At 45.5% G+C, this 16,024-nt stretch overlaps 1 protein-coding gene across 1 annotated transcript; it reads left to right on the top strand.

Moving 5' to 3' along the window:
* Positions 1 to 1,373: 1,373 nt before the first annotated feature.
* On the top strand, positions 1,374 to 2,957 carry LOC134291618 (uncharacterized). Its single transcript, XM_062859599.1, has one exon. The coding sequence runs from the start codon at positions 1,374 to 1,376 to the stop codon at positions 2,955 to 2,957; it is 1,584 nt and encodes a 527-aa protein (XP_062715583.1).
* The last annotated feature ends 13,067 nt before the right edge of the window (positions 2,958 to 16,024 follow it).

The raw sequence follows: 16,024 nt of genomic DNA, 5'->3' as shown, positions 1-16,024 counted from the left end.
CCAAAGCTACTAATTGGGCTAGACAATCTCAGGTTGGGCGTTCCTCTGAAACTCCGCGAGGGCGGGGATAACGAACCAGTTGGCGCTTTGGGATGGACTATCTACGGCTGTGTTCCCGACCAAACCTTTCTTCGGGCATTCGTGAATTTCCATGCTGCTGCAGCGCCCACCCACGACAACGAAATGAACGAGCAAATGCGCGACTACTTCGCACTGGAGAATGCAGGAGTTACCGCTCCAAACTACAATTTGGAGTCCGAAGACGACAAACGTGCGAATCGAATTCTGAAGGAAACAACACGGCAAGTGGAAGACGGGACCCGGTTTGAAACTGGGCAATTGTGGAAGGTGGACAACCCAGACTTCCCCGATAGCTATCCAATGGCGGTACGACGATTGGAATCACTGGAAAGAAGGTTGCAGAAAACTCCTCTATTGGGCGAAAAGGTGAGACAGCAGATTATCGACTACGAGCGCAAAGGCTATGCGCACAAGGCTACTCTCGTCGAACTGATTTCGGTGGACCCAGGCCGCGTCTGATATTTGCCCTTAGGCGTGGTAACCAGCTCGAAAAAACCCGAAAAAGTCCGACTTATCTGGGATGCGCCGGCAAAAGTTGGCGATACGTCTTTCAACTCCAAACTACTCAAAGGACCCGATCTGCTAACTCCACTGCCAAGAGTCTTGTGTCAGTTTCGCCAGTTTCCAGTCGCCGTCAGCGGAGATCTGATGGAAATGTTTCACCAGATAAAAATTCGGCTTCCTGACTGCCAGTCACAAAGGTTTGTATTCCGCAGTAAACCCAGTGATTATCCACAAGTTTACGTCATGGACGTGGCCACGTTCGGGTCATCTTGTTCTCCAGCGTCGGCCCAATACGTTAAGAACCAGAATGCCCACGATTTCTCCAAAGAGTTTCCCCGTGCTGCTGAAGCTATCATCAAAAGGCACTATGTGGATGATTATTTGGATAGTTTTCGAACAATTGGGTTTTTAAATAAAGAAAAAATATATTGATTTTTCGATTTTATACGAAAGAGCACCTTTTTCTGAGCCACTATGATTTTTTTTCAGATTTTTAGAACCCAATTTTGGTACCTAAAATCAATTTCAAAGAAATTTTTTGAAATCACTTTTTGACAGCTGGGCAACTGTTTGACAGCTCCGCTCAGTACAAACTGCGACAAGGGGTGATTCGACAAATCGCTCCCATACAAACTTCAAATTGATTTTTAAATAGGTTCCCGGGCTCCGAAATTCATGAAAATTTGGATTTCGGCTCAGTTTGACATGCAGATTCAGAATAACGAATTATCTCAACGCCGTTAAAGAAGCCAATTGAAGAGGCGATAGATGTAGTGAATGAGGTGAAGATGGTACATTCGAAGGGAGGTTTCACACTACGCCACTTCCTGTCCAACAAGTGGGAGGTTCTACGTGGTATCGAAGAAGTGGCTAACGAGGACTGTAAGGACTTGTCTCTGGAAAGGGCAGAGCTCTCCGAATCGGTACTAGGGATGAAGTGGCTGCCTAGAGAAGACGTGTTCACCTTTTCCTTAGTGATGCGAGGAGATATTCGGCATATTCTGGAGCCTCGTTACATTCCCACAAAGCGGGAGGTTGTCAAAGTGGTCATGACGCTTTTCGATCCACTGGGATTGATATCCTTCTTCCTTGTCCACGGGAAAATCCTTATCCAGGATATCTGGGCTAGAGGAACGGACTGGGATGCTGTTATTCCGGATGATTTGTACGATAGATGGCAGCGATGGACGACTTTATTCTCGAAATTAGAACAGTTGCGAATCCCCAGATGCTATTTCGGCTCCGAAATCCCAGAAAACTACAACAATCTGCAAATCCATGTCTTCTGTGACTCCAGCGAAGAAGCTTTCGCTTGTGCAGCCTACTTGCGTTTGGAAGTTAAAGATGTAATACAAGTGGTACTGATCGGTTCAAAAACTAAAGTTGCTCCGTTGAAAACAGTATCAATACCTCGACTTGAACTGAAAGCTGCCGTCCTTGGTACTCGTCTGTTGGAAACTCTCCAGTCGTACCACAGCCTGCCGATATCACAGAGATTCATGTGGAGCGACTCAAGTACCGTAATCTCCTGGATTCGCTCCGACCAGCGTAGATACCATAAATTCGTGGCCTTTCGCATCGGTGAAATTCTAACGGTAACCAGTCCCACGGAGTGGAGATGGGTGCCGACTAAATTAAACGTCGTGGACCAAGCAACGAAGTGGAACAATGGCCCCCAGCTTTCAATCGAGAACCCCTGGTTTCACGGACCAAGCTTCCTATTCGAACCCGAAGCTGCATGGCCAGTACAGCGTTCAGTCAACCAAACAAAGGAAGAACTCCGTTCAAACATCCTACTATGCCATCTCGCACCGCAGACGGACATTCCGATAGAAATCTCTCGATTCAACTCGTGGACAAAGCTTCAGCGATCGGTGGCATTTGTGTTTCGTTACGTGGACAATTGCAGCCGAAAAAGGAAACAGGAAAGCATGCAGCTGGGAGTACTCACTCAAACTGAACTGGAAAAAGCTGAGGAATTGCTATGGAAGATTGCACAGAAGGATGCCTTTCCAGAAGAAATATCCATTCTTGTGCGATCGCAAGGAACACCTGAGGATCGACATCGTACCGTTCAAAGATCAAGCTGTATCTACAAACTGTGGCCATTCGTTGATGGTCGTGGTATCTTGAGGATGCGTGGCAGGATTAGTGCAGCTCCCTATACGTCGAATGACACCAAGTTCCCAGTAGTTCTGCCCAAAAATCATCCAATAACATTTCTTGTCGTAGATTGGTACCACCGCCGATACCGTCATGCCGTTCGAAATTTCGAAGCTAAGATCGTTGGTCGAAAAGGTTACAAAAAATTGTTTTTGGTGTCGCGTCGCAAAAGCCACTCCACGGCCTCCCGCCATGGCCACGCTGCCTGAGTTTCGACTTACTCCGTTTATTAGAGCCTTCACGTTTGTCGGTCTCGACTACTTCGGACCAGTCTTCGTAAGGGTTGGTAGAAGCCTAGCTAAGCGGTGGGTTGCCGTCTTTACCTGCCTTACGATTAGAGCAGTGCATTTGGAAGTGGTACACACACTTAACACGGAGTCGTGTATCATGGCCGTGCGCCGTTTCGTGTCTCGTAGAGGCCCTCCGAGAGAATTCTACACAGATAACGGCACATGTTTCCAAGGTGCAAGTCGAGAACTTAAGGAAGAAATTGACAGAAGAAACGAAACACTGGCCTTGACCTTCACGAGTGCGGAAACCAGCTGGAAATTCATCCCACCTGCAGCACCACACATGGGTGGGGCTTGGGAACGACTCGTTCGGTCGGTGAAAGTAGCGACAGGGGCAGTTCTAGACGCAGCTCGTAAGCCGGACGACGAGACTTTAGAGACTGTGCTGCTCGAAGCGGAGGCGATGATCAACTGTAGGCCGTTAACATTTATACCACTGGAATCGGCTGATCAAGAGGCTCTGACGCCTAATCACTTCCTGCTAGGAAGTTCTTCCGGGGTTAAGATTCAACCTACAGCTCCGGTAGACAGGCGATCTGTGTTAAGAAACAGTTGGAAGTTGGCGCAGTTCATCACAGAGGAATTTTGGAGACGGTGGATAAAAGAGTATCTACCAGTGATTAGACGAAGATGCAAGTGGTTTGAAGAAACGAGGGGTATAGCAGTTGGTGACCTTGTATTGGTGGTCGACGGCTCAGCAAGAAACCGATGGTTACGGGGCCGCGTAGAACAAGTATTTCCGGGTAAGGACGGGAGAGTACGTCAAGCTTTGGTACGCACGGCAACGGGAGCTCTTCGACGACCAGCCGTTAAGCTAGCTATTTTGGACGTCGCGAGTTCCTGCAAACCTGATGTAACTGGTCCTGGAGCTCCACTGCCGTGTGCAGCATAGTTGTCCCATGTTAATAGGGAATCCCATAGAACATGGGACAACTATGCCGCACACGGCAGTCCAGAAGATCACCAAGGTTTACGGGCGGGGGTATGTGGCGACGGACCCCTCGTTGCGGCGGCGTGTGCTGAATCAGCGTAATTCGCATGACGCAACGTCAGATGACGTTGCACGTCATAGTCTTCGCCCTGACAGAACCGAGACAAAAACATCGAGTAGAAGTGAATTGGATGAAATCAAGAGCTAAATTGAACTTAATATTATAAAACTCTATCGTGTTCTAAATACGCATTTGCGCCTAAATTAGTGATAATTTTGAAGATAATACTTTGCTTATCCTATCATTAAAAGTAAGTTTAGTTGCTTAAATCATAGCGTACAATATTAGACTAATGATATCTTAACCTAAATCTAGCCTAAACAAACGACGTGAATTCTGCCGACTCATCAATTGTAGCACTATCGGTTTACCAAAATTGTAAGTTGTGATCTTGAAATTGAACTATCCTATCTAACTAAATAAAATGTTTCAGCTTAAAGCTATTGCGCGCAAACCCCAAAATTTTATTCCCACCTTTGGGTTTCCGCGCCGAAGACCCAGCGCCAGATTCGGCGACAAAGAAAACTGACAGCAGTCGCCGGACAGTTGGCAATCCTGATATTTGACGGCGGCCGCCCGGTAGTCATGGGAGTGGATTGTTGTCACGCAAATAGATCTTTTCGCTGAAAATGCATGTGTATTGAGTTATTGTTGACAGATTTTCTGCAGTGTTAGTGTGAAATTCAGCGATTTTCTGTATCGCGTAAGCCTTCGCTGGAAGAAAACGTCATGTTGTTCAGCGAAGCACGGAAAATTTCCAGTGAAAAAAGCAATAACAGCAACAAAAAAACTGCGTTTACTCTTGAGACTTGGGAAACCCGTCACGTGTACCCGAACAGTATGAGAAGCTCAATAAAAGAGCAAGATTTTGCCAACTTCAGTTTTCTTGTCCTGATTCATTTACTCATGCAACACAAAGACGATGAAAGCGCCACGATCATATTTTTTTCTTTTTATTGTCATCACGGTTGTTATTCCAAATCAATTCTGTTCAATCGACGTGGCTTACTTTGTTTAAATTTGCTAGGGTACTGGGATCAATATTTCCTAATACTTCTAATATCGCTAATTCATATTAGAGCTGTCCCGTCCCTAGGATTCGGTTATCCGGAACACGGAAAAGGCACGGGGTACAAACTAACAGAATGGTTTTATTTAAAGCGAAAAGTTAAGAGCGACTGTTCGCGTCACGTGGTTGTTACAGAATTAATGAAAAAGTTCCACCCGTTGCGGTGCACGCTATGTCCAAAGGGAAGTATTATGAAAAGTGAATGTACCTCAAAGTTTTTTCGCTAGAACCTTATTTTTGGACCCCTAGAATCAGAATATGTGCGATATAAAATCATCCATCTTGGGTTTTTTTTCCATACATTTTTATATGGGGTGAAATTAACCTTAAAATGACTTTTTTCGCCATTTGTATGGGAAAATAGGTAAAAAAAAAAATCGAAAAACCCAAGATGAAATATTTTAAACCGCACAGATTCTGAAACTAGACGCCCAAACCTATGATCCTATGGAATAACATTTGAGGTACATTCGATTTTCATAATACATCCCTTTGGACATAGCGTGCGGTGGTGAGACGATCAATTTTAAAAATTGCCGACTACTTCGTTTTCACCCCCTCTCGATCGTCTACTCTTAGTTTCTTCCAAAGTTGTTTTCGATCACTTGGCAACCGTTTGACTCATTTGTCCATAACTCAGGCTGCATGGAACCAACCTTCTGATCGTAATCGATTTTGATTCCGAGAAAGTGCTTCAGCGAGCCACAATCTGTCATCTCAAAAACTTGTGAAAGCCTTCTCTTCAATGCCTCGATTCTGTCCGGATTGGTGCCCACTATCAACAAATCGTCGACATACAGCACCAGAAATATCGCATCTTTTCCGTCCTCGCTGAACCAGGTGTACAGGCAGTAATCGTGCTTCGAGCGCACAAAACCAAGTTTCAAGAGCACGTCGTTCAACTTATCGTTCCATGGTTGTATGGGCTAAAGCGGGGCGACTGCTTTAGCCCATATAATGACTTCTGCAGCCATTCCAGAGGGAGCTTGAACACCATCGGGGACCTCCATGTAAATTTCCTCACGCCAGTCACCATGAAGAAATGCCGTTTTGACATCCATCTGCCTTGCACTTGATCGCGTTCCCATGTTCGTCCTCCTTCAAACGGAAAACCCACTTGGACCACAGGGGTTTGATTGAAGCCTTCATTAGCTTCCACACCTCGTTGGATTCCAAGGACGCTAATTCGTCCCCGACCGCATCCATCCAGGTCCTACGATCGTCACGACCAACAATTTCGCCGTACGTCGATGGTGGTTCTGTTAAAGGGGAAATTTTACCAGCAGATGTTGTTCTGAATCCAGTAGAAATCCAGGAACTTACCTGGGAGCTTGCGCTACCGTTCGCTGTGCCTCGTGGTTGCCCCTCACGGTCTCCACTTATATGATGGGAAGGGAGCGCGCCACGATTTTGCACACCGGATGGTGCATCTTCATTCTCGGCATCGCTTCCTTCGTCGAAGTCGTAATATTTTTCCTAGAATCGGATTCCAGCACGTGCACAGCAGCATCATCCTCGTGTTCCCCCTCTTGCTGGTAACGCAGGGGAATGACCAGAGGAACATTCTTCTCGACGTCATCCTGGTCATGAAACACGGCAAACATTGTTCATTGAACTTCACGTCTCGTGCAATGAACACCTTCAGTGTATCCATAGCTTGTTGGCTGGCATGCCCGAGACGACGGTGCCACAGTGAACTTATCTCCGCCGCGCACATATTCCCAGACTTTTCCACCGTTTCCAACTCCAGTTCAAGTTCGTAGAGATTTCGCCGTAACTGGGCGACGGCGATCACATCACCATCGTGCTTCATCACTGCTTTCTCGGTAACATTTTGTCTGGTGAAGAGCACATCGATGCCAGCTTTTGAAAGCTTTTTCACCGACAGCAGATTGCTCCTCAGCTCGGGCAAGTACACCACGTGTTGCATTTCAAACCTCACACCTTACCTGGTGATGCCCCTAACGACGCCTTCGTACAGTCCGGATTCGCTGGTTGGGTCACGACTGCGCCCCGATTAGCGAATCGTGTTCGTTCGTTGGGGCAACTGACATCTGATCAAAATACTCTAGACACACGCAACTGACGAGAAATACGTCACGAAACACTCACATACTTGCGCAAACATTCTGTTTACAGGAGCTGTGATGCGACGGCGGTCAGACGTCAAACTCGTTTTGACATCTATTTTGACATTGACAGTGCTTTTTAGTTGGGTTTTGCCCCAACTAGTGAACATTCAACCATCGAGACAGCCCATTTAACGAGCTCTCAACGAACGAATCGGCACTGTACTCACCGACCAGTGTCACACCATCCTTGACAACGTCGACGACAAACGGCTCCTTAAGCTTGCGCACCTCTTGCGGGTAACTTCTGTCGTTCACCAGGTGGTCGCTGCACCCAGAATCGACGATGAAAACAGCACGCTCTTCGTGCACTGGCTCGGTGTGGTTCACCATGAAGGTAACGGACTTACCTCCCACAACAGTATTCGCATTGCTGTCAAGCTTCTTGACACGGCAATCTCGCTGCATGTGGCCAGTTTTTCCACCACGATGGCATTTTCCGTTGAATTTCTTCTGCTTCTTGCCACCACCGGCGCCGCCAACGAATGCGGCAGACTTTTCTTCAATCGAGTAGTCCGCTCGATCGGCGCGCTTCGACTCCTCTCCTAGCAACCGTTGTTTGACGGTTTCCATAGGGTACTGCAAGCACCTGATCTAACCTCATTTTGTCTGACAGTTCAGCGAGCTTGTTTACAAGGTGTTAGAATTTTGAACGAGCGGCGAAAATTAAATTTACGTTTTCTGTCGCGAAACCATTTTGATACGGAAATATCGATTATATTCATCTCTACTAGTACAAAACCAATCGTCTAATTACCGTTTCACTGAAATTGTATCGAAAAACAGTTTTGCCGGATCTCCGCCAGAGACAAAGTCCATGTAAACAAGCTCGCTGAACTGTCAGTGCACGGTTTCGTGACGTCATCTTGCAGTATCCTATGGTGAGCTCGTTTTCGTCGATATTTTCCAGAGCAGTCACAAATGGGTCGTAACTGTCTGGAAGCGTCAGGAACAGCTGGGAAACCAGGCCGTTTTCTTCCAGCTTCGCTCCGGCGGATTTCTCTAAGGCGAGACATTACTGCCAGCCCCAGCCACATTTTCATCTGCCGCTTTAGTGTCACCCTTCTCTACACTGAAATAAATTTTGTTGTGGAAACTACCGATTCCATAGTAAAATTACTAACCGTACCTATGATTCTCAACCGACAACAAAATCTGTCAAGGTAACTGAAATATTCTTGAAATTACAATGCATTGTAGTAAATTTAACTTAAAGCATAGTCATCTCAACAACAAAACATTGTTAATTTTTCCAGGACACGCATTTTACAACACAGTATGGTTAAAAATACAATGCTTATTTGTTAAATTAAGATTATTTTTGGTTATGTTAACTGCACTGCTAGTTAAGTTGACAGTGTTTTAGTGGAATTAACTGGAAATTGTTGTCGGTTGAGAATCATAGGTACGGTTAGTAATTTTACTATGGAATCGGTAGTTTTCACAACAAAATTTATTTCAGTGTAAGGCGAGACATTATTGCCAGCCCAGACCAGATTTTCATCTGCCGCTTTGGCGTCTCCCTTCTCTAAAACGAGACATTATTGCCAGCCCCGGCTAGGCTTTCATCTGCCGCTTTGGTGTCTCCCTTCTCTGAGGCGAGACATTATTGCTAGCCAGGGTCAGACTTTCATCTGCCGCTTTGGCGTCTCTCTTCTCTAAGGCGAGACATTATTGCCAGCCCGGGCCAGATTTTCATCTGCTGCTTTGGCGTCTTCCTTCTCTAAGGCGAGACATTATTGCCAGCCCCGGCCACATTTTCATCTGCCGCTTTGGCGCTTCCCTTCTCTGAGGTGAGACTTTCATCTTGCCGCTTTGGCGTCTCATTATTGCCAACCCCGGCCACATTTTCATCTGCCGTTTTGGCGTCTCCCTTCTCTGAGGCGAGACATTATTGCCAGCTCCGGCCAGACTTTCATCTGCTGCTTTCAGGCGAGACATTATTGCCAGCCCCGGCCAGATTTTCATCTGCCACTTTGGCGTCTCCCTTCTCTAAGGCGAGCCATTATTGCCAGCCCCAGCCACATTTTCATCTACCGCTTTGGCGTCTTCCTTCTCGGAGGCGAAACATTATTGCCAGCTCCAGCCAAACTTTCATCTGCCGCTTTGGCGCCTCCCATCTCTAAGGCGAGAAATTATTGCTTTCCACGGTCGGATTTTCATCCGCCGCTTAGGCATCTCTCTCCTACGAGGTGAGATTTCTCGATGTCCCTCATGTTGTCTGATCCGGTCAGATGCTATCCGTCGGAAAATAAGACAACTTATTTTTACCTAGAGTCTTCATTATTGAAATTGGTGACAAACGTCTTTTCCTCGAATTTCAGCTGCTCCCGTTGGAGTTGTTCTTCCAAGGATTTTGACGTTTCCTCGCTAGTAGTATAGATTTCTTCGTCTAAGGCGAGACATTATTGCCAGCTTCGGCCAGGCTATCATCTGCCGCTTTGGCGTCTCCCTTCTCGGAGGCGAGACATTATTGCCAGCCCCAGCTAGACTTTCATCTGCCGCTTTGACGTCTCCCTTCTCTGAGGCGAGACATTATTGCCAGCTCTGGTCAGACTTTCATCTGCCGCTTTGGCACCCCCCTTCTCTAAGGCGAGACATTTTTGCTAGCCCGGGCCACATTTTCATCTGCCGCTTTGGCGCCTCCCTTCTCTAAGGCGAGAAATTTTTGCCAGCCCCAGCCACATTTTCATCTATCGCTTTGGCGTCTTCCTTCTCGGAGGCGAGACATTATTGCCAACTCCGGCCAGACTTTCATCTGCCGCTTTGGCGTCTCCCTTCTCTAGCATTAGCATTAGCATTAAGCGAGTCGCACAAATTCGTAGGTGGTACAGTCCTAGACCGCTGTTATGAGGGTTGCCTCTTCCCGTCTGAACCAAAGCACAAAGATTTGGGACTAATCTCTGACTCTTAGACAAGACTGACGCATTCCTCCAATGGTCGAACACTGTCCTGGCCACGTCCTTGCGACTGCTGAGGAATGGGAAAGGATGGTTAGTTTTGGACACCTATGAAAAATGTAGACAACTCTACGATCTCTCAAGCCTAGGTGTCACGGGAATTTGGGTGTTGTTAGTGGAAGGGTGAACTCCAAAGGATACGCTTGGTTAACGTTCAGGCACACCATTGTTAGACTGCTTCGAATCAGTTGTCTGCAAAATTCATCCTCGTCATCTTGTTGGCATTTGGTCGAATTACTAGATTCTTCGGTTGATAATCTGAAATATAAAATAATATTAACATCGTACGTCAAATAAGCTACTAATTATTGATACGCTCTCCACAGTTACATATTTTAAAAATATTATTTATATCGTACGATACATTTACCTGAATCCTTCTGAAATAAAATGTTAATTAGCAGTACATTGAAACACAAATACTACAAAACACAAAAAAGAGCATCAAACTTTGATCTTGGAATATTTGAAAATACGGTAAATATCAAGATCAACATTTGTTTTGGTAGATCTTACACCGCAACGCACCATTCTAAGGTGATCTACCCACGTTACGGGGGACTTTGGTGTCTCCCTTCTCTAAAGCAAAAAGTATTTCCCTCTCGTTTTTTCTCACGTAAGCCTTCACGCACATTTGACAACTTCGTAGTCGCAAATGGGTTCTTCTCGTTGCCAATGTTGTGGTACTCTCCAGCTTGACAGATCGAATGATAATAATTTTTACCTACGTCATAACCTACTCAGTTATACACCAAACTACCACACCCCGTTTTACGGTACCTCACATTGTTGGTCCGTCAAGATGATAAGAACGGGAATATCCTGGCACATTTTGGCTCACGGAACGAAGCCGTTACAGGATGCGTTGAGCCTCTGGTAGCGCTTCAGTGGTAGAATTCTACTTAAATGTTTCAAAAAATCGATGCAAAATCATGCAATATGAGAACATTTGAAAAGAGGAAAAATTCCAAAAATGTTGACAAAAAGTCAAAGATGGCGGACCACAAATCAAGATGGCGACAGTGGAGGTTTAGTAGACTCCTGGAACTGTGCCGTGGATATATTTGGTAACGGAAAGAAATGAGGATTACGAATAATATGATTACCAGAAAATCCAAAATGGCGGAAAATTCTGAAGATAGAGGACAAATTTCATGATTGCGGCTGTTGTAGAATGGAGCAGATCCAAATAGTCGTTCGAAGCCGTGGGAAGGAAAAGATTAATCAGTCTTTTTTTGCGATTCGTACTTGTAGATGATATACAAATAGGTAGATGACGAAGATGCAACAAAGTAAAATCTAACTACTTCAATTGCGGTCTATTATTCATCCACTCAACTATTGTCACAGTCGAATTTCATATTTAAGGGCACTCCAAACCCCAGAAGTGGGAGTGGGAAATTACCGTCCGACAAAGCTTCTTCCCGTAGTACAACAATGGAAGAATGGGAGCAACTTTGGCCAGAGACCGCTCCAATTTAGGCTAATTGCGGTTCATTCAAGATTTTTCGTCGTCATTCATAAATTGCTCGTCTCGTCTGCCCGATAGGCGAACAACAATGCAACAATCAGCTACGCTAAATGATGCGTAACTCAAGTTCCCTTGCACCGAGGATAACGTTACACTTGAACAAATGAGCACGGGAAGTTAGTAAGCATGATCAAATGTAAAACTGGCAACCCAGAGGGTGTTCTTTCCTTTCCATTCCGAAACAGTTGCGCCAGTTCTTTTTTTTTAATTTTTCAAGGATATATAACTTCTAATTTTTATTCCTTTTTTATATACGAAATTATGTAAATTATCATTTTTCTGTTGTTGTTGCTGTTGTTTTTCTTCTGCTCAACTGTCTTCTTCTTTTTCTTCTCCGGTTTTAATTACAGTGTTTTCTTTTTCTTACTTTTTACTGTTTTTTTTGTTTACTTCTCAAGTTTTTGCGCTTTCGTGCGCTTCTTCGCTTCACTTATTCTTCGCGAGCGCTCCCTTCCGCATCGCGACGCGCCGCCGCCTCCAAGGAAACATCATTTCAATAGAAAGGAAAATGGTCGGTGTATAATAAGGGTAATATTTTCTTCAGTTGTATCTTTTTTTTAAGTTTTATTTTCTTTTAAACAAATACAGTAAAACGATCCATCAGCATCAGCATTGTTTCATCATCATAATCGTCGTAATCATCATCATCATCATCATCAGCAGCAGCAGCATGGTTAATAAGTGTTGTTTTCAAGTGTTTCAATGTAATATGTAATAGAATAATTCATCAGCTATCCTCACGTTTTGGGGATTGAACAATAGAAGGGCTAACGCCCTTTCTCTTTCTCTCTCTTTATGTCTCTTTCTAGTTGACTACTAAAACGTCTCTTCCGATCAGAAAAGAAAACAACGAAACAGCAGCAATCGATCAATCAATCGTCAATAAGTTCTGTGTGTTTTGTAACAGAGTTTCATTAATGTTTTAACGTGTAACGTGACGCCATTTCCTTTTTTGCTTTCTTCCGGTTGTTTCAACAAGTTTTGGTTTTGTTTTTATCAATCTGTCGTGTGGAAGCTCATTTTATTTGGTTTTGTAGCTGATGCAATCGCTGCTAGTGTTGCGTGTAGCTGTTCCTGATGCTTTTCGAGATGTCCCAGTTTCGAATTCTTGCAGATTTCTCTGGGATTGTTTGCAGATTCTTGTAGATTTATCAGTGAATTCTTGCAGATTCTTTTAGATTCCCCCGGGAATTCTTGCAGAGATTCCCCCGGGAATTCTTGCAGATTCCCCTGGGAATTCTTGCAGAGATTTCCCAGGGAATTCTTGCAGAGATTCCCCTGGGAATTCTTGCAAAGATTCCCCTGGGCATTCTTGCAGAGTTTTCCCCGGGAATTCTCGCAGAGATTCCCCCGGGAATTCTCGCAGAAATTCCCCCGGGAATTCTCGCAGAGATTCCCCCGGGAATTCTCGCAGAGATTCCCCCGGGAATTCTCGCAGATTCCCCCGGGAATTCCCGCAGAGATTCCCCCGGGAATTCTCGCAGAGATTCCCCCGGGAATTCTCGCAGAGATTCCCCCGGGAATTCTCGCAGATTTGGAATTCTTGCAGAGATTCCCCCGGGAATTCTTGCAGAGATTCCCCCGGGAATTCTTGCAGAGATTCCCCCGGGAATTCTTGCAGAGATTCCCCCGGGAATTCTTGCAGAGATTCCCCCGGGAATTCTTGCAGAGATTCCCCCGGGAATTCTTGCAGAGATTCCCCCGGGAATCCTTGCAGAGATTCCCCCGGGAATTCTTGCAGAGATTCCCCCGGGAATTCTTGCAGATTCCCCCGGGAATTCTTGCAGAGATTCCCTCGGGAATTCTTGCAGAGATTCCCTCGGGAATTCTTGCAGAGATTCCCCCGGGAATTCTCGCAGAGATTCCCCCGGGAATTCTCGCAGAGATTCCCCCGGGAATTCTCGCAGAGATTCCCCCGGGAATTCTCGCAGAGATTCCCCCGGGAATTCTCGCAGAGATTCCCCCGGGAATTCTCGCAGAGATTCCCCCGGGAATTCTCGCAGAGATTCCCCCGGGAATTCTCGCAGAGATTCCCCCGGGAATTCTCGCAGAGATTCCCCCGGGAATTCTCGCAGAGATTCCCCCGGGAATTCTTGCAGAGATTCCCCCGGGAATTCTTGCAGAGATTCCCCCGGGAATTCTTGCAGGGATTCCCCCGGGAATTCTTGCAGGGATTCCCCCGGGAATTCTTGCAGAGATTCCCCCGGGAATTCTTGTAGACATTCCCCCGGGAATTCTTACAGATTCCCCCGGGAATTCTTACAGATTCCCCCGGGAATTCTTGCAGAGATTCTTCTGGGTATCCTTTCAAAGATTCCTCTGGGAATTCTTCCAGAGATTCCTCTGGGAATTCTTCCAGAGATTCCTCTGGGAATTCTTCCAGAGATTCCTCTGGGAATTCTTCCAGATTCCTCTGGGAACCCTTAGAGAGTATCCTCTGGGAAATCTCCGAGAGAACACCCCGGGAATTCTTCCAGAGATTCCTCTGGGAATTCTTCCAGAGATTCTTCTGGGTATCCTTTCAGAGATTCCTCTGGGAATTCTTCCAGAGATTCCTCTGGGAATTCTTCCAGAGATTCCTCTGGGAATTCTTCCAGAGATTCCTCTGGGAATTCTTCCAGAGATTCCTCTGGGAACCCTTACAGAGTTTCCTCTGGGAAATCTTCGAGAGATCACCCCGGGAATTCTTCCAGAGATTCCTCTGGCAATTCTTTCAGAGATTCCTCTGGGAATTCTCCCAGAGATTCCTCTGGGAATTCTTCCAGAGATTACTCTGGGAACCCTTAGAGAGTTTCCTCTGGGAAATCTTCGAGAGATCACCCCGGGAATTCTTCCAGAGATTCCTCTGGGAATTCTTCCAGAGATTCTTCTGGGTATCCTTTCAGAGATTCCTCTGGCAATTCTTTCAGAGATTCCTCTGGGAATTCTTCCAGAGAGTCCTCTGGAAATTCTTCCAGAGATTCCTCTGGGAATTTTTCCAGAGATTCCTCTGGGAATTCTTCCGGAAATTCCTCTGGGAATTCTTCCGGAAATTCCTCTGGGAATTCTTCCGGAAATTCCTCTGGGAATTCTTCCAGAGATTCCTCTGGGAATTCTTCCAGAGATTTCTCTGGGAATTCTTCCACAGATTCCTCAGGGAACTTTTAGAGATTCCTCCGGAAATTCTTCCAGAGATTCCTCTGGAAGTTCTTCCAGAGATTCCTCTGGGAATTCTTTCCGAAATTCCACTGGGAATTCTTCCAGAGATTCCTCTGGGAACCCTTAAAGAGTTTGCTCTGGGAAATCTTCGAAAGATTGCCCCGGGAATTCTTCCACAGATTCCTCTGGGAATTCTTCCAGAGATTCTTCTGGGAATCCTTCCAGAGATTCCTCTGGGAACCCTTAGAGTTTTCTCTGGGAAATCTTCGAGAGATTGCCCCGGGAATTCTTCTAGAGATTCCTCTGGGAATTCTTCCAGAGATTCCTCTGGGAATTCTTCCAGAGATTCCTCTGGGAATCCTTCCAGAGATTCCTCTCGCAATTCTACTGAGAATTCTTCCAGAGATTCCTCAGGGAGTTCTTCCAGAGATTCCTCTGAGAATTCTTCCGGAGATTCCTCTGGGAATTCTCCCAGAGATTCGTCTGGGAATTCTTCCAGAGATTCCTCTGGGGAGTCTTCCAGAGATTCCTCTGCGAATTCTTTCAGAGATTCCTCTGGGAATTCTTCCAGAGATTCCTCTGGGAATTTTTCCAGAGATTTATTTGGAAATTCTTCCAGATAATCCTCCAAACATTCCTCTTGGAATTCTTCCATAAATTCCTCTGGGAATCATTCCAAAGATTCATCATTTTAATCCTCGCTGAAGAGCAGTAACAGCACCAACAGTAGCAGCGATTGCTCGCGGGTAAATGGCTAGTTTCAACATGTTTCTGTTTTACTTCCTGTCGATTTGTTTTTGTTGTTGTTGTCCAGTGTCCTTAACTATGTCCTGTTTGTGTTTCTTTTCATACTACAACTAGAGGTTTGTTGCTATTGTTGTTGTTGTTGTTGTTGTGTGTAACAGCTTATTGTTTATGTTTTCGTTTTCTTTTGTTTCCTACCGCGCTTACCTTATCTATGTAGTAGTAGTAGTAGTTGCTTGTTGTTGGGCCGCTTGACGGCGCGATCCGGAAAACACACATTTCACCTGACTGTTTTGTCTCTCTTTTATTTTCCTTGTTTTTTGGTTATCGTTAATTAAATAGTTTTTTTTTTTTCAATTTGGTTGGGTTGTTGTATATTCTAACTTTTGGGTACGATACTTGCCTAAATTTTGACTATATTCT

The sequence above is a fragment of the Aedes albopictus genome, chromosome 1 (genome assembly GCF_035046485.1).
Source record: "Aedes albopictus strain Foshan chromosome 1, AalbF5, whole genome shotgun sequence".
Taxonomy (NCBI): domain Eukaryota; kingdom Metazoa; phylum Arthropoda; class Insecta; order Diptera; family Culicidae; genus Aedes; species Aedes albopictus.
This window is presented reverse-complemented; position numbering and strand designations above follow the sequence as displayed.

Bases quoted from the DNA above. Each gene is read 5' to 3' on its own strand.
- LOC134291618 (XM_062859599.1), top strand. From the start codon at position 1,374: ATGGTACATTCGAAGGGAGGTTTCACACTACGCCACTTCCTGTCCAAC.